A 27,368-nucleotide genomic window follows, 5' to 3' on the forward strand; every position below is an offset into this window, starting at 1 on the left:
TGAAAACGGGCTCCTGGGTTCGTGGAGGAGTGTTTTGTAGAGAACAGTTGGGAGGCATAGAACAGAGAACAATGAGTTTTACAAATGATGATGTATTTTTTAGGAACCCAATATTTAGTTCCTTAGACGATTAACTGAGTAATTGGGAAAACAATGTATACCACTCATCAAATTAGGAAAGCGAGAGAAATCACAGGTGCAAAGAATTACTTTATTATTCCTCCCCACTCCTAGTGGCCCGATTAAAGCCAAAGAAGGGGCAGGGGTGAGGTGGGAAGCGAGGCTAGTACCGCAATAGGGGGTCTCCTGTGGGAAGGGCCTGAGGAGAGCGTGAAGGACCCGCAGGCCCCTCTCTAACACTCTGTGGAACTGAAGCTCTTGACGAGGGCAGCAGGCAGGGCCTGGTGGGTGACCTCGCAGGCGTAGACAGCATGGCGTGCGTACTCGGAACCGGACAGCGTCAAGGTGCTGCTGAGGCTGTAGGTGCTGTCCTTGCTGTCCAGCTCGGGGGCACTGGTCTGGATGCCCTCGGTGTGGACAACACCGTCCACCGTCCACCTGACACTGACGGCCCGCGGGTAGAAGCCGCTCAGCAAGCACACCACAGAGGCACTGCCGGTCTTGAGCTGCTCCGAGGACGGTGGGAAGATGAAGACGGAGGGCTTAGCCACAGCCCCTGAGGAAGGAAGCACAGAGCATGGTGTTGAAGTAACGAGGACGCTCCCCACTTGGCTGCTTTGTTGTGGGTGACCCCGAGCCCGAGGGGCCAGCGGGCGGACCCACTGCAGCGACGAGGCCGGGAAGCATACCTCCCATGTCCTAGCTTCCCCAGCCCCTTAAGAAATGGTTGTTTGAACCCTTTGTAGCCATTTTGAAACTTTTTAATGCTTTTCTGACCTCGCCTTTCTCTCCTTCAACTGTGCTCCCAGCCGCCTGCATAACTGACTGGAGCTTCAGGCCAAGAAACAAAGGCCGCGCGCGTCACCTGGCCCCGCAGAACTCAGACCCGAGGACCTTTAGACGGAGGTCATTTGCTCAGGCCCCGCCCAGCGCCGCGCGCGACATCAGGCTGCCCCTGCCCACCACCCTGCAGCGTGGGGTCAGCCCTTGGCCCTCTGTGCTCAGCCAGCAGCTTCCCGTCCTCACACGAGCGAGCCTCGGAGGAGACCGGGGCCCTGGCCTGCGGCTGTCACCACATGGGCGGTCAGTGTTGAGCCCGGCCAGAAAGGTCAACGGTCACTTTGGCCTCCTGCCTAGGCCCTAGGAGAGCTGGTTAGCTTCACTCGGGCTGTGAGCAGCTGCCAGGGGCTTCCTGGACCGCCCCCTCTGTGGGCATTCAAGCCCCCGGGTAGGGAGCAAGAGTTCACGCAGCAGAATGCTTTGCTGGGAGAACTCCGATAAAGCTAACCTTCATGTTAACCAAACAGTTCAGTGCTAGATACTGAACTTCTTATGTTTTGATATTTTCTTCTCTCTTAAACTTCATTGCTAATATTTAAAAGAATTTATAAAATAACCTTGGCAGCAAAATAATCTGAATTCTAGAAAGAAAGGAGGGGAAATATTCTATGAAGATACTCCTATCTGGGTGAATCCTTGATAGCTTTAACTTTTCATCTTGCATTAACATATTAAATAATTAACATATTTGATATGGAAAATCTTGCAAGATATCTTATTAGTTTTAAATGGCATTTAAAACTCATTAAAAGAGTTTTTCAAAGGCCATAAAATAATTTACAATTCTTAAATAGTTTTAAATAATTTTGAGTTTTAAAATAGCCCTGAAATAGTCCTGTTAAATTGCTGTAGACCAAGAATAGTTTCATATATATATATATATATATATATATATATATATATATATATAATGATTTCAGAGAGGAAGAGAGAGAGAGAGAAACATCAATGATGAGAGAGAATCATTGATTGGCTGCCCCCTGCACGCCCACATGCCCCACACTAGGGATTGAGCCCACAACCCAGGTATGTGCCCTGACTGGGAATTGAACTGTGACCTCCTGATGCTCAACCATTGAGCCACGCCAGCTAGGCTAGAATAGGTTCTTAAATATCACTATTGCAGTCAGCTGAAATAAACAACTCAAGAAACTACAGGACTACTTTAGAGGGTATGAAATTAAAATACTCAGATTAAAAATTTTCTGTCACAGAATGAAGATATTGAAAAATATATTTATATTGTTTTTATTAATGACATTTATATATTAAGTATTTTATACAACTGAAATATAATATTACCCAAGCTATTAATTTTTTGAAAAATAAAATGTCACAAATTTATCTTATTTTTAATCAGTTACTATATCTTAATGTTACTTAATGTGAACTCAATAAAAGTTAATTGAGCAAAACCTGAGAGTCCAGATAGCCTTAAGTTAAAATATTTTTTAAGTTACATTTTTGCTGTTGGGAATTTTACCCTGTAAGTTATATATATTTCCTTTCTTGGAATTGAACTTTCTGACTCCAAATAATACATCAGAAGTATTATTTGATAATCAGATATTGAAATAATTAGCTTTTGGGGATAACCATCATTTCACATTTATGATAAGAGATCATTTCAAGTTTAATTTAATATAGAAATTAGATTTTAAAAAAGGAGATATCTGTGAAGATATAAAATCTTGTAGACTTTCTGAATATTGAGTTTATTCCTCATTTCAGGCTAAAGATGACATTGCTACTGACTCTGAGCTTCATCTTGTACATGGCAGATACGTACTTCTCTAATTTCCTATCAATCACCAGCACACCTTGTTGACTTTATTGTTATCTTATCAAATATTTGCCGGAGAGAATAGAAAAATAACTAAGAAATACATTTCTTTACTTCTCTGTGTCATACATAAAAACCAAAAATTGATAGAATATTTGGCAAAGTTCAATAAATATTAATTCACTTTTGCTCTTTAAAACTACAAGGCTTTTCTTTTCATCTACATTATTTTTCCCCCCATTTGAGTAATTTGATTTAGATTAAATTAATCTTTTTATCTGCAAATCTGTTTTTGGAGCTGAGTTTAACTTGAAATACCCTTATTTACCCAGATCCACAAAACTCATACTCAAGCTTCTAAAAGTCAATACTAGCATTTAGACCCAAATTTCAGAAGACAGTGAACAAAAATTACCTACGTTTTATGTCCAGACATGTCCTTTGGCAAAATAGTTTTAAACTTTAACAGTATTAGCTTACTTTCCCCTCCTTTTGCTGTTAACGTCATTACACTGACAGAGAGAGAATCTGGCAACTTAGATGCCACATCAATGAACTAGCGCTTTGCTTTTCCATGAGATGAATTGATTTTCAGAAGAATCCCATTTGTTTTAGAATTGATCTCAACTCATATCTCAAACATAAAAATCTCCAAATTACACAACCCTATAAGAAGAAGGACCAACCAGCAAGGCACACATCTGTTTGACCTCCAGCATGATCTCCGGGCTGAAAGTGAGCCAGTGAGGGCTCTCACATTCCCTCATCAAAACCTCCTTCTGAAAGGCTAGTTCAGAGAAATATCAGGCTATGTTTTCCCATTCTCCTCACAAACTCAAAAACATGTCTGTTTGCTCAGCTTGAAAAGGTGGCTACTTTCTGCTGTTTACTTGTTCTTCACCAGGAATGGCTCGTTTAACTAAAATGCCACAAACTTTCACAAATAATACAACTTGCACCATATAATAACCTCACAAATAAGCAAAAATGTACTTACGTTTGATTTCCAGCGTGGTCCCTTGGCCGAAAGTGTACCACAGTGATTCTGCCTCACTCCCACCTTTACAAAAACCTGCCCCATAAGGGCAGAAAGCCTCTTTCCCCAACTAAGTTATTTTGACTTGGAAATCTTAAAATGTTGTCATCATCTAGTCTCTCCTGGAACAATTTTATCTCCTATGTACCTAACCTGGGAACAAAATGATTTGTCCTTGATATCTAATGAATGAAAGCACACACAAGAAACAAAAAAGCAAGTTAATTAGACAGAGACAGAAAAATTAGTTGGAAAAAAAAATACTTAGTTTGATCTCCAGCCTGGTACCCTGGCTGACAGTGTAAAACAAAGAATCCCCTTAGCTTCCCTCCTACACAGACTCCTATGCAGACTCCTGATGACTGAGTACATACATCTCTGTTCAGAATGTATGGTTTGCTCCATAGTATGTTTCTGAAACTATCACGAGGACAAATTCTCACCCTTCTTGTTTTTCAGATAAAACGTGCAATCAATTCTCAGGTTTGTTTACAGATTTGATCTTGGTCTTTGCAGGATGTCAGAGTCTGGCTTCAGACTCAGCTTCACAGATGCAGGGACCACAGACACAGACAACTGAGAAGGAAATCTGGATTTTGCTCAAGTTCGATTTCCAGTTCTGTCCCTGGGCAGACGGCCAGCACAGTCACAGCTCTCCATTGTGTCCTGTTCAAATACCATACTAACCCAAGGCTCACAGGGTCCTGGGTCAGCTGCTGACAAGTGACTCCCTTTCAAGCAGGTGAAGCTCTGACCAGGAATGTTTGTTTTCTTAGATGACATCTAAAATCCTAGGAGACCATATGTTTAAGTGTATGGCCTGATGGTTCCTTTATTTTGCAGTGTACTGCATCTGGACTACTGTTTTATCCATTCATTTTTTTTGGGGGGGGAGCAGGGGGTAATTAGATTGAATGAAATTACAAAGAAAACAAACAAATTTTAAAAATCACAATTCTTTATACCTTCTCCTGGGGTTGGGAACTTTTGCAAATGATAGACCTTATTCAATGCAATTATGGAATTCTTTAGCTTCTCTCAACTAATAATAATTAAAGGATGTCTTCATATTTCAACCTCTCATTGGCCACAATGTTGTTTCAAAAAGGTAGACTAATGTACATTAAACCAAGGCCTACGTCTTACTTTGAAACGTATGTTGGAATGAAGCTATATATGATGTGGAAAAAAAACAATAACACAAAGATCAATAGAGTACAAAAGTAGACTTTACTTGCCTGATCATCTATTGTCATAGGACAAGTAGAAAGCTCAGAGGGGTACCCACCACATCTCATTGAGCTAAACCAGTTGCATGCTGTCTTTGAAGCTGCCAGGGAACCATGGAACAACTTAGTGTTTCCATGGTAACCCCATCAAAGATGCTGAAGACATCATTTTGAGTCTATCTTTACTTGTTGCTATCTTTTTTCTCTCTTAACCTACCATCCCCACATCAGCATACATTGCTTCCACCATCCTCAACTCCTTACAGTTCTTCTATGGCCTCCAGCTTTTACAAAACACTCCCTCTGCTTGGAAACACCTTTGTTCACCTGGGTTAGCTTATGAACAACTAATTTTTTTTCTAAGACTCAACTCAAGAGATACCTTTTCTCTTACTCATGGCAGGTGACCTAAATTTGCAAAGTGCAGATGCAGGTCATTGGGCCTGGAACACCTAATTGCTCTTACTTGCTATCAGATGCTTCCTATCCTACTGGATTGTAAGCTGTTTGATGTTTTATTTGTCTTGTGTTTGGAAGGCCCAGTCCAGAATCTTCACTTGAACAAATATTTGAAGACTTAATGAAAACAACAACAACATACAACAAATAACTGAAAATCAATAATAGATTAGAGCTGATGAATTATAAAAGGCCAAAGACTGATACTGACCATTGCAAGACTAAGTTTTACAAGAAAAATTATAACTGTACTTCTGAAGATTGGGGATAGGTTACCTTGATTTTCACTGGGCACTTTGCTGATTGCCTTCAAAAGCAAAATCAGGAGATGAGGAAAGAAATGAATCAAGTTGGAGGTAGAGAGAAGAGAGGAAGTGGCAAGTGGAAATTAACTGTGCAACAGAGTTGACTGGGACATAGTCACCATGGATCTTAGAGAGGATAGAGAATGTGCTCTCTTCTTCAGAGATACACGTAATACCAGTCACAATAGCTGACAGTTATCTAGCACTTACATTGCACATGGATCGGCACATTTAATTATCCCCCTAAATCTAGGTAATAGAAGTTAATATTATCCCCTATTTTGTAGATGAAGAAACTTGAATGCAGAGAGTATAAGTAATCTGCTCATTCCAGTGAGTGACAGAGCTGGGATTTGAAATTGGAGCTCATGTACTTAACTGACCCTGAGAGTAAAATGCCCCAATAGAAGCAGTCTGCATGGCAGGCAGAAAATGCTAGGGCAGGGGAAGGAACAAGAAACTCCTTTGACCCGTGGTCAGCAAACTGCGGCTCGCGAGCCACATGCGGCTCTTTGACCTCTTGAGTGTGGCTCTTCCTAAGCCTTAGGAGTACCCTAACTAAGTTAATAACAATGTACCTACCTATATAGTTTAAGTTTAAAAAATTTGGCTCTCAAAAGAAATTTCAATCATTGTACTATTGATATTTGGCTCTGTTGACTAATGAGTTTGCCGACCACTGCCTTAGAGAATCTTGAGGTTAGAAATGAGTAGATGCGTGTGCTCAAATGAATATAAATAAGATGCTCTCTCATATATATTCTCTCCCCTCACTTCTCCACCCCATAAGCAGTTAAGAATTTATTTTAAGAATCTAACTTTTCTGGGGGCCAAATGACAAGCAGCTTCACTGATGAGTCTGTTGGATAGCTACCCCAGTTTTCTATTCCCATCACTCTTGTACATTAAATCCAAGAAACACTGCCTTTCCTCAGTACATCAACCCTGTCTTACCTGGCTCTGGAATATGTGTATCTGATAGTCCATTTTGAAGTCTGTGGTTCAGCTTCTTTCCAGCTTATCAATCATGGTAGCAACCTAGGTAGGCAATTGTACTTTAGCTTGACTCCGTAGGCTCATGATGTTCTGGTATCTGTGCTTGATATGAGGTGATATTCCACAAGGTGAGGAGGAAATTCTTAAACCCACATCCAATGGTGCTTGGAACCTGATCAATTGCTGGCCTTCTGGCTGGAGTGCCACAAACTGACATCTGTCCTCAGTCCCTGGGCCTGTCAGCCAAGAGGGAGAGAGGAGGTTCCTTGAGAAATCACTGCTTTCTTCCTGCATTGGAGCTGTGTTGTCTCTGAGGAAAGACATCCTGAGAGGAGCAAAGTCCTTTGCCCAACCTTGTGCAAATGCATGTGCCTTACACTTGACCCAAGGTGCCAGTCTCACTCAGGAAAGGGTTGTTTCCAAGAGGGTCTGAAGACTGCAGGCATTTTTGACTTCCAGGAGTGAAAGGGAGAAGGCAGGACTGTGTGCTGCTTATTACCCTGGAGAGACTCAGCCCCAGAGATTTACATATTGAGGGTTGTGGTTTCTGGCTGCTTTTACACAGTGATAAGCCACTTGAGCTTACTACCCTAGAGCTCCCTGCCCACCTTGTCTATTTGGCATCCAGCCCTATGTCCTCTGTCACCCTGCCATCATGACGACTGCTGTGACTGGGCTAGCTCTGAGTGCATTTATGAAAAGCATGAATTCAGGCTTGGTTCTTCACACTTTTGCTCTTTCTATTGTCACAATCCTCAGGTCCACATGGACACTCTACTCTGCTCCCTGCTGGCTCAGGGCTCAACACTGAGCACCTTGCTACCCCCCCCCCCCCCCCGCCCTTACTCATCTTGGGTAAGGGCCTGGGCTCTGGGCCTTTCCTGCCAACTGCTGATCCCTGCCTCATGCCTTTAATGTGTACATCTTGATCCCATCTAAGAAGGATTCTGATCTTTCTGCTTTCTATTCCCACTAGCTTTGCTGTTTAGCTTCCTAGATCACTTAAGTTGGTTACCACTTGACCTAATGTTTTGCTGCTGTTACCTCCTGACCTGTCTTCCCTGTCATTGTGACTTTATTTTAAAAAAAATTTTTTTTGTATCTTAAGTATTTTTGTTTTTGTATTAAACAAGGATGTGTGTGATTGAATGGATATGTTTTACCCACTCTCTTAACCTGGATCCTTCTTTAATTGGCTTATTTGTGTTCTACATTGGGTCTCTGGCATTCCCTGCATTCCCATCGCTCACACATTAAGGGGAAAGAAGTAGCTCAGGTTATCCATCCTTCTCCCGCCCCTCCAAAGTGTCCTCATAATCGTGGCTGAGACCTGGCGTTCCTCCCCCAAGAGGGGAGAAGAGGAAGAGGACAGAAGAGGAAGAGGAAGAGGACAGGAAACCAAACAAACAAAGTGAACCAGAAAACCAACAGATTGAAACAGGAATAATTTGGACTTTTAAGTTGACTATAATACCTCTATCTACCACTCTCAAAATTCCCTTTGCAATGACAGATGAAACATAAAAAATGAGAATAAATTTATTTCATTGATGGAGAATCACAAAGAGTCAATTAGCAGAATTGTTTTCCTTTGAGGAAAACCACAAAGATTTGAATTGATGGAGAAACTGGACTCTGAGTTATCAGGTTCTGGGACTGGGAGTGGGCTTGGCAGGCAGTGGCCAGTCAAGTCCCACAGGGGCCCCTCCCCTGAACATGGCATGCAACCTGCAGGCCATGTGAGTAGTGATGGAAGTAAAAATGGATCAGATTAACAGGCATTCAGCTCAATAACAATGACATGAAAATCTCCCAAGCCAATAGAAGGAAAAAAAATAGACAAATAAAACTAAACCTACCTAGGAATTTAGGAAAAAGAAATTAAAAATCAAGAAAGCATGATAAATAGAAATACAAAATAAGATGGAGGGACCAAGTTCAAATAGTCACAGAGTGTAATGTATGTTAAATTATTAAAGCCTTGCAAAGACACATATTATTGAAGAAAAAATTATTCATGATACTTTTTAAAAGTGGTAAGGCAGAATTTATTCAGGACCTTCACCAAAGGTATAAGGACCACTGAAATAGGGTTATGCAGTAGGGGAAACAGGTTGGGCTAGACTTCAAATACAAGAGAAAATGGGGATTTATAGGCAAGGAGCAAGGTGGGGGTCAGTGGATGGATAAATAAGAAGAAACATCAGGGGGCAGGGGAGATTCTGGTAAGCTGACCTCACAGGATTCTTGCTGAAGGCAGGCCAGAGTGATCAGCCATCCCCTGGGCATGGTGGAGCATAGCAAACCCAATTAGGTATCCAGGATGACCAAGGATGGGGAATTCTTGTTAAACTTACTTAGCAAGATTCTTGCTAAAATTGTACAATGCAGAGATGAACACAGAGGTTCAAAAGTCAGAGCCTAGTAAAGAGAAGGTTCAGAGGCAATTGAGTAGGGCTTGGTCAAGGAGAGAATCTTTGTACTTCTTAATCCCTTTTTATCATTTCAACTGTCCCCTTAACCCCCTTCTATCTGGCAATCATCAGCTTGTTCTCTGTGTTCTATGTGTTTGTTTCTGATTTTATTTATTTATTTATTTATTTATTTGAAGCCTGGTGCACTGAGGGGGAGAGGTCCCTCATCCTGGCCTGTGCCCTCTCGCAGTCTGGAACTTCTCAGGGGATGTCTGCCTGCCAGCTTAGGCCCGATTCCCCTGGGAATCGGGCCTAAGCTGGCAGTCAGACATTCCTCTCACAGTCTGGGGCTCTTGTAGTCTGGGACCCCTCGCTCCATACTGTCCGCCTGCAGCGGAGGTGGGAGAGGCTCCCACCACCGCCACTGCACTCGCTAGCCATGAGCCTGGCTTCTGGCTGAGCGGCACTCCCCATGTGGGAGCTACTGCATTGATCATCTGCTCCCTGGTGGTGAGTGCACGTCATAACAACCGGTGGTCCGGCTGGTTGTTCTGCTGTTCGGTCAATTTGCATATTAGGGTTTTATTATATAGGATTCCACAAAAAAATGAAATCATATTGTCTTTGTCTTTCTCCATCTGACTTATTTCACCTAGAATAATACATTGTAGATACATCCATGTTGTCACAGATGGCAAGATTTCATTCTTTTTTATGGTTGAGTAATATTTCATTATATATATGTACCATATTGTAAATAATGCTGTAATGAACATAAGGGTGCATATATCTTTTTGAATTAGTGTTTTGAATTTGCTAGGGCATATGGTTGTTTTATTTTTAACTTTTGAGGTACTTCCACATTGTTTTCTATAGTGGCGGCACCGGTTTACAATCCCATTAATAGGGCAAGAGGATTCCCTTTTCTCCACATTCTCACCAACACTTGTTGTTTCTTGACTTATTGAAGGTAGCCATTCTAACAGGTGTGAGCTGGTATCTCATTGTGGTTTTAATTTGTATTTCCCTGATGTTTCATATGTCTGTTGACCATCTGAATGTCCTTTTTAAAGAAATAGCTACTCAGGTCCTGAGTCTACTTTTTTAAAAATTGGATTGTTTGTGGGTTTTTGTTTTGTTTTTTGACATTAAGTTGTTTGAGTTCCATGTATATTTTGAATACCAGCTATTATTTGATATATTATTGGCAAATGTCTTCTTCTATTTAATAGGATATTTTTTCATTTAGTTGATGGTTTCTTTTACTGTACAAAAACTTTTTAGTTATTGTAGTCCCATTTATTTATTTTTCTTTTCTTTTCCTTGCCTGATGAAACATATCCCAAGAAAATATCACTAAGAGCAACGCTGAAGAGTTTACTGCCTGTATTTGATTCCACAAGTTTTATGGTGTAGGGTCCTACATTTAAGTCTTCATTCCATTTTGAGTTATTCTTATATATGGTGTAAGAAAATGATCCAGTTTCATTCTTTTACATGTGTCTGTCCAGGTTTCCCAACATAATTTATTGAAGAAACTGTCTTTATCCCATTGTATATCTTGCCTCCTTTGTCACAGATTAATTTTCCATATAGGTGTGGTTTTATTTCTGGGCACTCTGTTCTGTTCCATTGTTCTGTTTCTTTTTTGTGTGTGCCAGTACCATGCTGTTTTGAATACTATGGGCTTGTAGTATAGTTTGATATAAGGTAGCATGATACTTCTAAATTTGTTCTTCTTTCTCAATATTCCTTTGGATATTTGAGGTCTTTGTGGCTCCATATAAATTTTGGAATTATTTGTTGTAGCTCTGTGAAAACACCATTGGTATTTTGATAGGGGTTGGAGTGAATATGTAGATTATTTGGGATAGCATGGACAATCTCATGATGTTAATTTCTATCAATGAACATGATATACCCTTCCGTTTATTTGTATATTCTTCATTTTCTTTCTTCAATGTTTTATAGTTTTCTAAGTACAGGCATTTTACCCTCTTGTTTAAATTTATTCCTAGGTATTTTATTCTTTTTTTATCCCATTGCAAATGGGATTGTTTTCTCAACTTCTCTTTCTGATAGTGTGCTATCTATATCTACACTAATAAAAGAGAAACATGCAAATTGGTGTCACTCTGCTATGCTCACCAGCCAATTGGATGAGTATGCAAATTAACCCAACAAAGATGGTGGTTAATTTGCATACATAGGCGCCCAGTGGCCTGGTTCCCGGCAACATCATCAGCACCCAGGTCACTCTGAGGTAGGACTCGTGTGGGCCCTGCACAGAGTAGGAAGGGCCTGAGCCAGGGGGCTCCGGGGCAGGGCAGAACCGGCCGTTGGAGCTGCGGGGGGCTCCTGCCCAAGCCTAAAGCCTCGGCCAGAGGCATTAGGCCTGGGCAGGGAATGGAGCCGGCCATTGGGGGGAGATGGGGGTCAATGCCTCTGGCCAAGGCATCAGGCCTGGGTGGGGGCCGAGCTGGTGATCTGAGGGGTCTGGAGGTCCCCTGCCCAGGCCTGATGCTTGGGCCAGAGCTGTCAGGTCTGGGCAAGGGGCCAATCCAGCAATCAGAGGGTGATGGGGATCATGCCTCTGGCCGAGGCGTCAAGCCTGGGCTGGAGGCTGAGCCGGGATCGGTGTGAACTACAGAGGAAACACCTTTTCTGACCGCTCATTGGCTAAGCTCCCTGTATGCCACTGGTAATATTCTTAGTAACTTGGGTAATAAGAATCCAAAAAGGTCATCTAGGGTTTTTCTACCACACTCCTGGCGAAAAAAATGAAGGTCCACTGCTGGAGGGCTAAGAAATGTCATATCCTGCCCTAGCCAGTTTGGCTCAGTGGATAATGCCCCAGCCTGCCGACCGCAGGGTCTGGGTTCAGTTCTGACCAAGGGCATGTACCTAGGTTGCAGGCTCCTCCCTGGCCGGGGCATAGGTCAGGGCTCATGCAGGAGGCAACCGATCAAAGTGTTCCTCTCTCTTTGATGTTTCTCTCTGTCTTTCCCTTCCTCTTCCACATTCTCTAAAAATCAATGGAAACATATCCTCAGGTGAGGATAAAAAATAATAATAAAGAAATGTCATATCCTATGAAAGACACATCTTGAAAATGCCCAAGGAAAGTTGTCATTTTTTCATGGCGAAAGGACTGGAGTCTGTGTGATGAAAAAACCTTGGTGGCTGCGGTGACTGGCAGTGGCTGCAGCAGCAGGGTGATGGGGCTGGTGCCTTCCCCTGATCAGCCCTGTCGCCTCCCACAAAGGGAGGCCAGACTGCAGCTTAGGCCCACTCCCCAAGGGGAGCAGGGAGCGGGCCTAAGCCGTCAGTAGGACATCCCCTGAGGGCTACCAGTATGTGAGAGGGGGCAGGCTAGGCTGAGGGATCCCCTCAGTGCACGAATTTTGTGCACCGGGCCCCTAGTATGTATATAAAAGCCAAGCGACCAGAATGACCGGAATGACCTGTCACTATGACGGGCACTGCAGCTGGCCAACTGGCCTGATCAGGGGTGGGGTCGGCCGGCCAGGAGGAGGGGCTGTGGGAGGCTGGCCAGTTGGCTGGGCCACAGTGCACCAGGCCTCTAGTTGGTGTATAAAGAATGCAACCTTTTTTTCAATATTAATTTTGTATCCTGCTACTTGACTGAATTCATGCATAAGTTCTAATATATTTATAGTTCTCTCTATATAGTATCATATCATCTGAAAATAACAACAGTTTTATTTCTTCCTTTCCAATTTCGATGCCTTTTTTTTTTCTTTTTCTTGTCTCATTGCTGTGGTTAGGAATTTCATTACTATGTTGAATAAAAGTGGTGAAAGTGGACCTCCTTGTCTTATTCTTGATTTAAAGGAAACATATATTGCTTTTCTCCATTGAGTATGATGTTAATGTGGGTCTGGCATATATGCCTTTTATTATGTTAAGGTATACTGCCTCTATACCCACCTTGCAATCATAAATAAATGTTAGATTTTGTGAAAAGCTTTTTTCTGCATCTATTGATATGACTATATAATTTTTATCCTTCATCTTGTTTAAATGGTGTATCACATCAATTGATTTGCGTACATTGAACCAACCTTGCATGCTCCCAGGACCAAATTGGAATAACAACTAAGATACAGAAAAACCATCCTGAATAATCAACTGAAGATTAGCTGTAGAGAAGCCTAATAACCAAGGACAGAAAGTGGAGACCACATAGAGAGTGGTAGGAAGTACAGAGGCACAAAAGGGCTGGCTGGGCTCCCACAGACAGCTGCTGAAGTCCCTGAGGGCTCTCTCAGCTGTGGAGGGTAGCCACTAAGAACCCTGGGGTCTAAACCCCAAGCTGGGCTCTCCAGCCCAGAGCACCAGAACTGAGAAAGGTGCCCACATAACATCTGGGTGTGAAAAGCAGCAGGGTTGCTGTCTTCCAGGGAGAGATGTCTGGAAATGCAGGAACCCTCTTAAAGGGCCAATGGGCTCCAGCAGAGGGAGGGGAGAGCGAACTGGACCTGTGTGAGCAGAAGGCAGGTTTGGGGGCTCTGGGGCTAGAGATCAGAAGACAGATACCTGGTTTCCTGTGCTGAGTCATTCCCTCATGCTGTGGAGGACATCTTTCTCAGGCAAACCTTTGTATCTAGTCAGTTTTTGCCTGGGGAGGAAGGCAGTTGCCCACCCTATTAGAAACAAAGCAAAGCAAAACAAAACAAAACAAAACAAAACAAAACACTGGCATGCAATCTAACAATAAGGACACACACACACACACACACACACACACACACACACATTTTGAATATTTTGTGCCAATCCCTTCTGGCTTACAAAGTTTCTGTTGAGAAATCATCTGATAGTTTTATGGGAGCTCTCTTGTATATAATTAACTCTTATCTCTTGTTGCTTTTAAGATTCTCTTTCTGTCTTTAACCTTTGGCATGTTAATTATGATGTGTCTTGGTATGGGCTTCTCTGACTTGTTTGGAACTCTGTGCTTCCTTGAGATGTTTGTCTATTTCCTTCACCAGGTTAAGGAAGTTTTCAGTCATTATTTCCTCAAATAGGTTTGCAATTCCATTCTTTCTCTCTCCTCTCTGGTACCTTTATGATGTTAATGTTGGTATACCTGAGGTTGTCCCAGATTTCCCTTAAACTATCCTCATTTTTTAATTATTTTTTAATTTTTCCTGTTCGAATTGAGTGTTTTCCAGATCACCGACTTGATCTTCTGTTTCATCTAATCCATTGTTGATTCTATCTAATGCATTATTCATTTCAGACACTGTATTCTTTTTTTTTTTTTTAAATCCTCACCCGAGGACATTTTTTCCATTGCTTTTTAGAGAGAATGGAAGGGAGAGGGAGAGACAGAGATAAACATCGATTGGTTGCCCAGAGTCTGCAACCGAGATATGTGCCTCTGACCAGAATCAAACCCAGGACCCTTCAGTCTGCATGTCGACACTCTATCCTCTGAGCCAAACTGGCAAGGACTTGTATTCTTCATTTCTGACTGATTCTTTTTATGTTTTCTAACTCCATTTTTATGTTTTCTGCCTCTTTTTTGAAGGTCTCACTGAGTTCATCTAGTCTTCCCCTAGGTTTATTGAGCATCCTTATAACCAGGGTTTTGAACTCTGCATCTGAGGCCCCTTCGTAAGAGTTACAAAGTGATTTTCATTTGATTGCTGCTTGTGTTGTGCTTGGAGGCTCTTGGGAAGGGCTATACTGTGAAATGAGGCCAGCTGCCACTTTTTCCAGGCTTGGAATATTTTAGTAGGCAACACAATGTGAGCTGAGACCAGTTGCCACTGGTACCAAGTTTGTAGCCACTAGTTGAAACTATGTGCCAGGCCAAGGCTGACTGCCACTTATGTCAGGCTTGGGGCCACCTGATGGGATTTTCAATGCAAACAGACCATCACTGTTGTGTTGGGCTTGAGACCACTTAGTAAGAGCTACAAGGCTCACTGAGGCTGGCACAGCTTGTTTGGGGTTTCTGCACCTTTGAGAGATTTTGGGGAAATCCGGAAGAAAACTGAGGCAAGCTGCTTGTGTGGAAGAGCTGCTGGAAGGGGCTTCCACTGAGTGAGAGATTTAGGTGGTGTGGGGGGTCTCCGGGCAGGGTGAACAGTGTTAGTCAGGTTAATAGAGCTCAGATTTTGCCACCATGCCAGCTGGGTTGGAGAAGAGCTCAACAACAACAAAAAACAATGGTATCTTCTAGCACTTCTATCCCAAGAGGGAGTTGCCCTCACCCTGTCCCTCCAGCCCTTGCCCTGAAGTCAGTCGATTTATTTCTTCCTCATGTGTCCCTGGCACTTGTTGAGCTGATGACCCTGAGCTGGAGCTTAGAGCGAGTGAGTTTGTGATCAAGTGAGTTTGCTTGCCAGTCGTTTAAGAGGAGCACGTCTCAGTCTCTAGCAGCTCGTTGTCTTTCTTGGATGTAATCCCCACTGGTTTTCACAGTCAGATGTTGTTGGGACTCCTCTTTCCTGCACTGGTGGCTCCAGGCTAGAGAGCCCTGTGTGGGGATAAGATCCCTCACTCCTCAGGGAGACCTCCACAGCTGAGATATCCCTCCCAATTCTTCCTTAATCACCACACTGTGAATGTGGGATCTGCCCATTCCACATCTCATCTTCCCCTCCCTTCCCCCTCCCCCCCCCCACATGTCATCAGTCTTGATGTGGCTTCTTCTTTATATCCTTAGTTATAGGACTTATGTTCAGCTTGTCTTCAGGTGGTTCTCAATGATGGTTGTTCTAAATTTTGTTGTAATTATGATGTGGTTGTGGGAAGAGGCAAGCACAGAGTTTACCTATTCCACCACGTCTTCAGAGGTGCTGTTTGATTTCTATTTACCACTGGTTAAAAATTAGATTCCAAAAAGTTGTATATTAACCTAGAAAAAGATGATATCATGAAAATAATTTTTGACGTAGAAGATAACCCTGATGCTTATTGGGTTTTATTTTCTTTTGCTCTGAAGGACATTATCCAGTTTTGTATCTTCTTTAAAAAATTAATCTTTATTGTTGATATTATTACAGATGTCCCTCTTTTTTCCCCCCGTATCTCCCCTCTACCCAGTTCTCACCCCACCCCAGGCCCTCACCACCCTATTGTCTATGTCCATAGGTAATGCATACATGCATGTAAGATCTTTGTCTAATCTCTTCCCGCACCCTCCATACTCCCTTCCCTCTTAGAATCTTCAGTCTGTTCCATTTCCATGCTCCTGATTCTATTCCACTTCAATAAACAGGACAGTTTATTCTGTTCATCTGATTTTTCATTCATTTGATTTTTAGATTTACTTGTTGATAGGTATGTATTTGTTGTCACTTTGTTGTTCATATTTTTTTTTATCTTTACCTTTTTCTTCTTCTTCCTCTTCTTAAAGAGTACCCTTCAGCATTTCATATAATACTGGTTTGGTGGTGATGAACTGCTTTAGCTTTTTCTTGTCTGTGAAGCTCTTCATATGACCTTCAATTCTAAATGATATCTTTGCTGGGTAGAGTAATCTTGGTTGTAGGTTCTTACTATTCATCACTTTGAATATTTCTTGCCACTCCCTTCCAGCCTGCATAGTTTCTGTTGAGAAATCAGCTGACAGTCATATGGGTACTCCCTTATAGGTAACTAACTGTTTTCTCTTGCTGCTTTTAGTATATGTGCTGCCGAAGCGAGCACTGTTTTCTCTTGCTGCTTTTAAGATTCTCTCTTTGTCTTTTGCTCTTGGCATTTTAATTATAATGTGTTTGGTGTGGTTCTTTTTGGATTCCTCTTGTTTCAGGTTCTCTGTGCTTCCTGGACTTGTAAGTCTATTTCTTTCACCAAGTAGGGGAAGTTTTCTGTCATTATTTCTTCTAATGGGTTTTCAGTATCTTGCTCTTTCTCTTCTTCTGGCACCCCATAATTCGGATGTTGGTATGCTTGAAGTTGTCCCAGAGGCTCCTTATACTATCTTCATATTTTTGGATTAAATTTTCTTTTTGCTCTTCTGGTTCAGTGTTTTTTGCTTCCTTATATTTCAAACCATTGATTTGATTCTGGGACCCTCTAGTCCAGTTGTTCGCAAACTGCAGCTTGTGAGCCACATGCGGCTCTTTGGCCCCTTGAGTGTGGCTCTTCCACAAAATACTGACTTCTGCGCATGAGCCATGAAGTTTCAATTGCATTGTATGTGCGCACCTGCATGTGGTATTTTATGGAAGAGCCACACTCAAGGGGCCAAAGAGCCGCATGTGGCTCACAAGCCGCAGTTTGCCGACCACTGCTCTAGTCTACTGTTGAATCCCTGTATATTATTTTTTATTTCAGTCAGTGTAGGCTTAATTTCTGATTGGTCCTTTTCCATTTTTTTGGCATTCTCACTAAGATCCTTGAAAGTCTCACTAAGTTCCTCGGATGTTTCTAGAAAATTCTTGAGTAACCTTATAACTGTGGTTTTGAACTCTATATCCAGTAGTTTACTTTCTTCCATTTCTTTCACTTGTGACATGTTTCTTTGTGTATGTGTGAGAACTCAGTGTTATCACTATCTATCATATATCCCTAGTCACTCCAGCACTGGCGTTAGGATCTCCTTCAGTTGGCTCCTGTGGTCTTTCTACAAGCCTCCATTGGTTTGGTTTCCTTATTTCCTGGCACCACGAGGTGCTTTAGGATCATCTTGTATTTTTCCTGCTGTTATCTTGAAATCAGCCAATTTACAAGGAGCCCTGGTTTCTTGTATTGGCAAAGGATGATTAGCAACAAGACCTGAGCACTAAGTGTGTTTATCATTACTGGGTGTCATTGCTTCTCAACCTCTCAGCAGTTGGAATTGGGAAAATATGAATGCCTACTAATCCACACATATACACACATCAGTATTTCTGTATCTATCTGCCTATCTGTATGTACACGAAAACCATGGATTTATACTGGAGGTTTTCCAGGGGTTTCCGTGTTGGTTTGCTCAGGCTGCTATAACAAAAAAACAGTGACTGGTGCAAGTCTGAGATCTGGGTGCCACCAGATTTGGGTTCTCTCAAGGCCTCTCTTCTGGGCTTGCAGATGACCACCTTCTAGAGATGCCATGGCCTTTCTCTGTGTGCACACATCCCTGCTGTCTGTGCCCTGATCTCCTCTTCTTGTGAGAACAACGGTCAGGCTGGAATAGGGCCACACTAATGGGCTCACTTTAACTTAAACGCCTCTTTTAAAGCCCTGTATCCAATACAGTCATGGCAGGGGAGATTAGAGCTTTGGCATGTGAATTTGAGGGGGATGTAATTCAGCCTATAACAGTGTCCAGGGTCTGCCTTCTCCAAGTATCCTATGAGTCTACTAGAGGCCCAGTGCACAAAATTCATGCAGGGAGGGGGGTCCTCTCAGCCCAGCCTGCACCCTCTCCAATCTGGGACCCCTCGGGAGATGTCCGACTGCCAGGGATCAGGCCTAAACTGGCAATTGGACATACCTCTCACAATCTGGGACTGCTCGCTCCTAACTGCTCACTTGCCTGCCATCCTGGTCACCCCTAACTTTACCCCTGCCTGCCTGGTCACCCACAACTGCCCCCCTTCCAGCCTGGTTGACCCTCACTGACTCCCCTGCCTGTCTGTTCACCCCCAACTTCCCCCCCCTGCTGGCCTGGTTGCCCCCAACTGCCCCACCCTGCCAGTCTGGTTGCCCCCAACTCTTGCCACACACCCCCCCAGTGGCCTGGTTGCCCCACGCAGCCTGCTGTTTGGTCATTTGGTCGCCCCTCACTGCCCCTCCTGCCAGTCTGGTTGCCTTATGCAGCCTGCTGTTCAGTCATTGCGTGAGGGCATCCTGACCAATTTGCATATTCCTCTATAATTTAGTGTAGAAGATAATAAGTTGCTCATAATGGCTGAGGATCAGTGTACTACCAGACCAAGGCAAGTGAGCCTTTAAAGTGGGGATAGCTTAACTGAAAGAAGTACATATTTATTTTATTTTATTTTTTAAAAATATATTTTATTGATTTTTTACAGAGAGGAAGGGAGAGGGATAGAGAGTTAGAAACATCGATGAGAGAGAAACATCGATCAGCTGCCTCCTGCACACCTCCCACTAGGGATGTGCCCGCAACCAAGGTACATTCCCTTGACCAGAATCAAACCTGGGACCTTTCAGTCTGCAGGCCAACGCTCTACCCACTGAGACAAACCAGTCAGGGCAGGAGTACATTTTTAGTTGAGCAATTTCAGACATAAGCCCAAAAGGCTTGGAGTGCTATTTGGGGATTGAGATGCCCCTCTATCCTTTAAGTCCTAGTCAGAAGGCAACAGGGAGCTGCCCCAGCTCCCAACCTGCCTCACAGATTCAGCATAAAGAGCTGTGGTTTGCACCGGGCATCAGGAACCCTCCCTTCCTACTGTGTCTTTCTGATCGCTTCCATTTCTAAGTGCTTTGATGCTGTAGTCAAAGTGTTGGTTTTCCTCTTATTTCTCTGGTTCCCTGAGCTCTTTTTTAAATTAATATAAAAAGCCCCAAACAGCTGGCCAAAACAATCTCCAATAACTGCTTCCAGAAAAGGAAGAAGGCACGTGCCTCTTGCTGCTGTTGGTACCCTAGGTCGGCAAGATGCCCTCACAGTCCGGCCAACTTCACCCTGTGGTGCAAGGTGCAGAAGGACTGGGGGCGAGGGGCTCAGGAGCCAACCCTTGCAGAGGGGGATGGGAGAGAGGCTGAGTGCTGCCAGAGTTAAAGGGAAGAAGTGTGCAAGTGGGACACCCTGTTTCCAAATGAAGGAGGAGATGTACATTCCTTTATGTATGATACCATCTGATGCAACTGTGATTTTTGGTAGAGTTTTCTCTCCCCTTTTTGACTGGGAGTTGCTAAAAGCAAAGTCATTGTCTTTGTTTATGTAACCTTAGGAAACATGTCAATTGACTGCAGAGTTCATAAAAAATAAATTATAATGATGAGTTTTAAGACATAAATGTCGTAATAAAAGAACTACCAGAGTGGGGTGGACAGGAAGGCTTTGGGGAGAGGAGCTCAATCTGGTCACAAGAGCTGGGGAGAAGGAGCATGGGTGGCAGGGAAGGGAGAAAGCATTCTGTTGAGAGCTGAGTGAAAGGGGTGTGAGGGTGAGAATATCTGAGGGATTGTGGCTAAATCAACTGAGTGAATTCAGGAAATTCTGAGGAGATGGGATTGGTAAAGTAGATTAGGACCAATTTGTGCAGAGAACAGAAGCTGTAATAGCCAGAAACTAGATTTCTTAGTTACCCAGAAAATGCGTTTGGTTTCATACAAGCTTAAATTTGGAGGACCTTTTAACTGTTACAAAGCATGTTCATACATTGTGAGGTTCAGGAGTGTGTTGTGTGTGTTCACATCTATCTCTATCCATCTATTTTTCTTTTCATCCATATGGGGTAGTGGCTAAGTCTATGAAATTGTAAAGTTTGGGTTGGTTTTTCAGAGGTTGAATCATATCTCAGAGAGGAAGGGTGAGGGAGAGAGAGATAGAAACATCAGTGATGAGAATCATTGTTTGGCTGCCTCCTGCCCTGTGGATAGAGCATGTGCTTCCAGGCATGTGCTCCTGACTGGGAATCGAACCGTGACCTCCTGGTTTATTGGTTGATGCTCAACCACTGAACCACACTGGCTGGGCAACAGATGCCATATTCTTTTTGTAGTATCTTTCACAGAATGTGGAATATATCTATGTATGATATATAGATATATCCCATACTATTCAAACTTGCTGAAAGGATGGGATGGAATGAAACATTATAAAATATTTTATTTTATAATGTTTTGTTATATCCTATATAATAAAAGGGTAATATACAAATCGACCGGATGGCAGAACGACCCATCACTGTGATGTGCCCTGACCACCATGGGGCAGACACTCAACACAGAGCTGCCCCCTGGTGGTCAGTGTGATCACTGCTCAGCCAGAAGCCGGCCGAGCACAGAGATGGTGGCAGGAGCCTCTCCCGCCTCTGAGGCAGTGCTAAGGAGCAACAAGCAGATGGGTGGTAAGGAGTGAGGGATCCTGGACTGCAAGAGGAATGTCTGACTGTTGCCCATGGGGAGTGGGCCTAAGCAGGCAGGCAGACATCCCCCAAGGGGTCCCAGACTGCAAGAGGATGCTGGGCTGAGGGACCCCTGCCCTGCCCCCGAGTGCACGAATTTTCATGCACCGGGCCTCTAGTATATATATATTTTTCTTATTGGTGCATAGCCAAACTCTTCCTATACTGTTTTGTTCATCATGTACAGTCAGTTCCTGACAGGGGTTCTGGTATCTTGATCCCTTGGGAGAACCTCTGTATCACGCTTGTATGTGAGGCATCAGCAGCTGCTGAGTCTACAGTTCAAATGGAGATTCTGTATGTGAGCAGTAAGGACTGGGACCACTGTTCTTATGTCTTGGAGTAGGTCTGAATCCATGACTGACAGGTTCCAGGGCCTTTGTTTGGGTAGTCACTGTGGAATCAGTTGCTGGGTCACAGCTCCTCAGGAGCACCTACCAACCCTCCTTCACTAAAATTGGGTTATAACCCTATCATTGTTCATGCATCAGCCTGATTTTGTGTGTGTGTGAGAATTGTGACAACTTCAAATCACTTCACAAATAAAAGTCACTATCCTGCAACCAAAATCCTGGAGAAAGGAAAATAATGGAGTTTGTAGTTCTACTAAATCTTGGGAATTTAAACTCAAATTCATGCTGAATTAACAGAAATCAAACTAACAAATACAATTCTAGGTAGGGTTCCACATAAAATCCTCCAAGAATAAGATTCTGTAACAAGGTTGGAAGAAATATTGTGTAAAAATGGTGTTAAAATTTAAACTCTGAACTCCTTTGTGAGACTCTGGGTTGCCAATGCAAACTCTGGTGAGGAGGTAAGAGCAGAGCACCCATGTTCATGTTTCACTAGTTACCATTTCACTTACCCTTTGGTGTGTTCTTTAAATTGATCTTTCCTTATGATGCTAGTCAATACAAACCCGAATCTTAGCCTTAAAAATTCCAGCCCTCCCAATTAGTCCTTCTAGTGAGTGAACCCAGAAAGATGAGCAGCTGAAAATGAAAAAAAAAAAAAGAGACAATATTATACTTCTTTGTGGGGCGCAACTACAGTGTTTTGGCCAGGTTCAAGCCTCAGACTAATGAAAGGACAGGGTCCTCTCATTGCCACGTGCCAGTCTCAGCTGGAGGGCAGGGCCCTCCCAGCACAATCATAGGCCAACGGCTGTGGTTGTAAGCTTGAACCTATGGTCCAAACACGTGGCCCCATGTGCCTTGTGCTAGAGTTCGGGTGCATGTAGTTGAGTGAAGTTGAGACTCACGAGAATGCTGTAAACAACTTGATCACGCCCCTACTTTGCCTCATGGCATCTGCTATAAAATAAAGACACGGCTTGTGGGCACTGGCGCTGTTGCCTCATCAGGGAGCAGCATCCCACTGAGACCCAGCTTTCATTCTCATGTCTGTCTTTTCTCAATCCTTTCACTCCCCCCACTCAGAGTCACCTTTGACCGTAACAATCTTAAAATGAATTTAACAAACTATTAATTAAAAACATTAAATTAAGGAGGAGCAGTGCAGGGTGGAGGGGGTCAATGGGGAAAAAAGGGACATCTGAAATAGTTTCAACAATAAAGATAAATAACTAAAAATTTGAAAAAGTATCAAATTAAAAATTGCATTCCCAGTCATTCTGTATGAAAACTCAAATTGTGGGAAAATGACTAAAAATGTTTCTTTACTATATATCATTTTTTGAAAATGTTGTTTAAAAAAGTAATCTTTAAAAATGCTTGAATTTCAGAGAGCATTTTTATTTACTGTGAAACTTAACTTTAAAATTTTAAGTTTATTCTGCCTGGGTGCTTATCTCATAATTCCTTGCCCTAAAATATTCAGAAAATATAAAACCTTTTTCTTGATTAGAAAAAGGCCTTGACATTTTACTGTTACTTGTAGACTGAAGGAACAATATTCCTCATTTCAAACAAGAATCTCTGTCTCTTGCATGTTTACAAGCTATGCTATGGCCTGGACAACAAAACTAACCACATCTAAGTTTGGTGCTGCACACTGGACAAAAATCATAAGAGTTTTTAAGGGGTGTTAGGATAACCTCCATTATGTCCAGGCGGGAGCAGGCCTCTGTGAGTCTCTAATCTGGACTATATTCACTGAATGAGGAAGGACTGAAGCAGGTGGGTTTAGTTATAGCTTTGTCTGTATGCCAGAGATTGTTAGTTGGGGGTCCACAAAATTGAAAACCGGTGTGTGATCATGACTTGGAAGGACTGTCTTGTTGGTGGAACTGTATGATCTGTTATCCTTGGGTCCTGTACAACAAAAGGTTGCTGATTCCATTCCTGGTCAGGGCACATGCCCAGGTTGCAGATTTGATCCCTGGTAGGGGACCTGCAGGACACAGTCAATCGATGTTTTACTCTCATATCAATATTTCTCTCTCTCTCCCTCTCATTTCCTCTCTCTCTAAAAATCTTTAAAAACAAAAACAATAACAAAATAGTTACCCTGTTCACCCCCTCCTGTAATAGCATTCTCCAATCATATATATATATATATATATATATATATATATATATATATATATATATATATAACTCCACAGCATTGTCTCCTGGAAGATTCCATCCTAAATATTTACCTGTGAACTTTTAGTTAAGTACCATGCAATTTTTTACACAACCAACCAATAAAACAAACACGAAATCTCATAGAGGCCCATTGAGGATTATTCAAAAAGGAAGTGGCATTATCATTTCCAAAGGCAGGGAGCTGGAGAGCACTCAGATATCTGTTACCAGAAAAACAGGCTAAAGGTGCCTATTCCTGACCCTGTGATAATAGGCAGCAATGAGAAGTTGCACCAATATAAATAATGTTGGATTTTAAAACTGAGTTCTCATAGAAAGTAATAAGAATCATTATGTATCTAAAAATATGTCATTTACTAGTACAGCAAGTAAAAATACCTGCACACAATACAAAAAAGATATATTTTATAAGAGCACACTGAAACAATTAGACATTGAAGGCAGTCAATACCCAGCACAGAGAAGCATTGGCTTCCCTCCCCGACTCCACACACCTGGCCCATGTCCTCCAGCAGAGAGTGTCTCCTCAGAGTGGAGAAGGCACATTCTGGGTGCAGATCCTGAGCAGCCTGAGCTTAGGTGCAGCTATTGAAGGGACCACCTAGGAATATCTATAACATAGGACCTGGGAATCTGTAAATCACTTTGGGAAGAATTACTATTTAACAATATTATATCTTCTAATACATGAACAGTGATCCCTTTTTCATTTATTAGAGTCTTCTTGAATTCCCTTCAATGATGTTTTTATTCAGTGCACAAGTCTGAACAAACCACTTTTATTATTTCTACTAGAGGCCTGGTGCATGAAATTCATGCACTGGGGGGGGGGTGTTCCTCAGCCCAGCCTGCACCCTCTACAAACTGGGACCCCTTGGGGGATGTCAAACTGGCAGTCGGACATCTCTCTCAGAATCTGGGACTGCTGGCTCCTAACCACTCACCTGCCTGCCTGATTGGCCCTAACCGCTTCTGCTTGCCAGCCTGATTGCCCCCTAACCACTCCCCTGTTGGCCTGATTGACTCCTAACAGCTTCCCTGCCGGCCCAATTGCCCACAACTTCCCTCCCATGCCAGCCTGTTCACCCCCAACTGCCCTACCCTGCCGGCCTGATCAGCCCTAACTGCCCTCCCCTGCCAGCCATCTTGTGGCGGCCATCTGTGGTGGCCATCTTGTGGTGGTCATAGTGTGATGACATGAGGACGGCCATCTTGTGATGATGTGAGGGCACGAGGGTGCAAGGGCCACCTAGGCTTTTATTAGTATAGATTGTACAAATACAGAAAATGAGGCACAAAATTTCAAGTTTGCACAAAGTTACATCTATACTAATAAAAGGGTACTATGCTAATTAGACCAGACATCTTCCGGATGTCCTTCCGGATGTCCTTCCGGACAAAGCCACAGTGGCAGGGGCTGAGGCAGAGGTGGTTAGGGGTAGTCAGGCAAGCAGGGGAGGGCAGTTACTGTCAGGGGCGATCAGGCCAGCAGGGGAGGTCAGTTAGGGGGAGATCAGGCTGGCAGGGAGCAGTTAGGGGGCAATCAGGCCAGCAGGGAGGGCAGTTAGGGAGCGATCAGGCTGGCAGGCAGAGGCAGTTAGGGGTGATCAGGCCAGCAGGCAGAGATGGTTAAGGGCGATCAGGCAGGCAGGCAGGCAAGCATTTAGGAGCCAGCGGTCCTGGATTGTGAGAGGGATCCCGAATTGGAGAGGTTGCAGACCGGGCTGAGGGACCTCCCTTCCTGTGCACAAATTTTGTGCACTGGGCCTCTAGTGTCTTATAAGTAAGGAGCCAAGATTAGAGAAAATTCTGACTTCAGAGCTTCATAACCACTGCCCTATGCTATACATTGTCTTTCATCCTACAAAACTCCTCGGGTCCTCAAAATGAAGGTAAAGTATTCCATTAAAGTAAAAAAAAAGTAAAGTGAGTGGAAATTTAATTTCCTGTAGAAGACACAATTAGCACCTGATTTTAAAATGAAGACTAAGAATACAGAGTAGCTAATCCCAGAGAAGAGACCTGGTAGCATTTCCGTCCTGCTTGACATTTCTCAATCTCTCCCAAGGGAAGAACTGAGGCAATACCTGGAGGCTTCCACCCACAGGCATGGTTGGGCCATGGAGGAGCAAGTGCCTGTGGTCTATAAAGGAAACAGAAAACATGCATTGGCAAGAGTTATGTAGGAGCATTTTGCCCAGGAAAAAGACAAGAGGAAAAGAGCTGGCAGGATGCATTGCCCATCAGCCCCAAAACTGCCATCTGGGACCTCGCACCTTGTCCATAAGAACAGAACAGAACCCAGTCTTGTTCAGCCAGTGTCCCACAAACAGCAGGATTCTGGGTAGGGAACAGAAGAAGAAATACAAACCGTGCAGCTTGAATACCAGGTGCAAGGAATGAACACACAAACCTGAGTGTCCCTGAGAGTCCCACATTCATGGAGCTCTGGGCTCTTGTACAATTTTCCCAGCTCTGACAGCTGAGAGGAGAGTGTTGTGCTGAGAACACAGGAAAGGAGGGACTGAGATCTCAATTTCAGGGCCATGATTTTGGAAGAGACTTTACTCCTGTCATTGAGAAAAAATTTAATCTGAGGAAAGACAGAAAAAATTTATGGAACTATTTTATCAGTGTCTGCACATTCACAGATGAAGCTGTCACTTACTCAGTTCAAAAATCTGAGCAACCAGATTTCTCTTATATAGTCGGGATATGTGTGACTTTCTGAGCCTCAATTTCCTCCTGGTAACATTTATGGCTAGGAGCATGGTGCTCTCCAGGCCTCCTTAATATCTGACACTTGAGGGAAAGGTGTTCTCAGAGACCTAGCTTCTCCCCCAAGACCAGACTGAAGTAGGACTCAGCTCCCTCAACCTCCTCCTGAGGCACTAGAGAGAACAGAGGAAACTGTGAAGGAACTGTCTCTGTGCTTCCAGATCACAGCTGTTCCCAGGGTGACAGAGGGTGAAGGCAGCTGGGACAGCTGGGCTTTATGTTGGGAACAGAACCACTGTGGTACCCACTGTAGCCTTGCTGACAGCAGTACACTGCCGCGTCCTCCGCTTCCAGGCTGCTGATGGTGAGAGCAAAGTCTGTCCCAGACCCACTGCCAGTAAACCTGGCTGGGATGCCGGTGGCCCTGTTGGATGCACCATATATAAGGAGCTTGGGAACCTGCCCAGGCTTCTGCTGGTACCAGGCTAGGTAGTTACTAACACTCTGACTGGCCCTGCAGGTGAAGGTGGCGCTTTCTCCTGGAGACAAAGACAGGGAAGCTGGAGACTGCGTCATAGCAATTTCTCCAGTGGTACCTGGGATTGGAAATAAAAACACGACAGTCAGCTGTGTGGTCTAGACTCTAGTCTACATCATATTCACTGTCTTCCTGGCAGAGAGAATTGTCAATCTACATGGAGCTTTCATTATTGTGCATACTGAGTAAAGGTGTCATCACAGGACCCAATATTGACAAAGTTTTCACTGAACTAGAGAACCATGCGTGTCCTCTCACCTGGGAGCCAGAGCAGCAGGAGGCAGAGGATCTGAGCAGGAGTGTCCAT

The 27,368-nt window shown here is 43.4% G+C and overlaps 1 protein-coding gene across 2 annotated transcripts; it reads right to left on the reverse strand.

Moving 5' to 3' along the window:
* Positions 1 to 265: 265 nt before the first annotated feature.
* On the reverse strand, positions 266 to 27,368 carry LOC132229379 (immunoglobulin kappa light chain-like). 2 transcript variants are annotated; one of them, XM_059686047.1, is made up of 4 exons: positions 27,320 to 27,368; positions 26,832 to 27,119; positions 3,741 to 3,788; positions 266 to 676 (listed from the first exon to the last, which is right to left on the reverse strand). In XM_059686047.1, the coding sequence occupies exons 1-4, from the start codon at positions 27,366 to 27,368 to the stop codon at positions 354 to 356; spliced, it is 708 nt and encodes a 235-aa protein (XP_059542030.1). In that variant the 3' UTR covers positions 266 to 353. The 2 variants fall into 2 exon arrangements, 1 of the variants encoding a protein (XP_059542030.1); XR_009451672.1 differs by lacking the exons at positions 3,741 to 3,788; positions 26,832 to 27,119; positions 27,320 to 27,368 and adding an exon at positions 6,727 to 7,211 and having other exon boundaries at positions 583 to 676.

This window comes from Myotis daubentonii, chromosome 3, assembly GCF_963259705.1.
Source record: "Myotis daubentonii chromosome 3, mMyoDau2.1, whole genome shotgun sequence".
NCBI lineage: Eukaryota > Metazoa > Chordata > Mammalia > Chiroptera > Vespertilionidae > Myotis > Myotis daubentonii.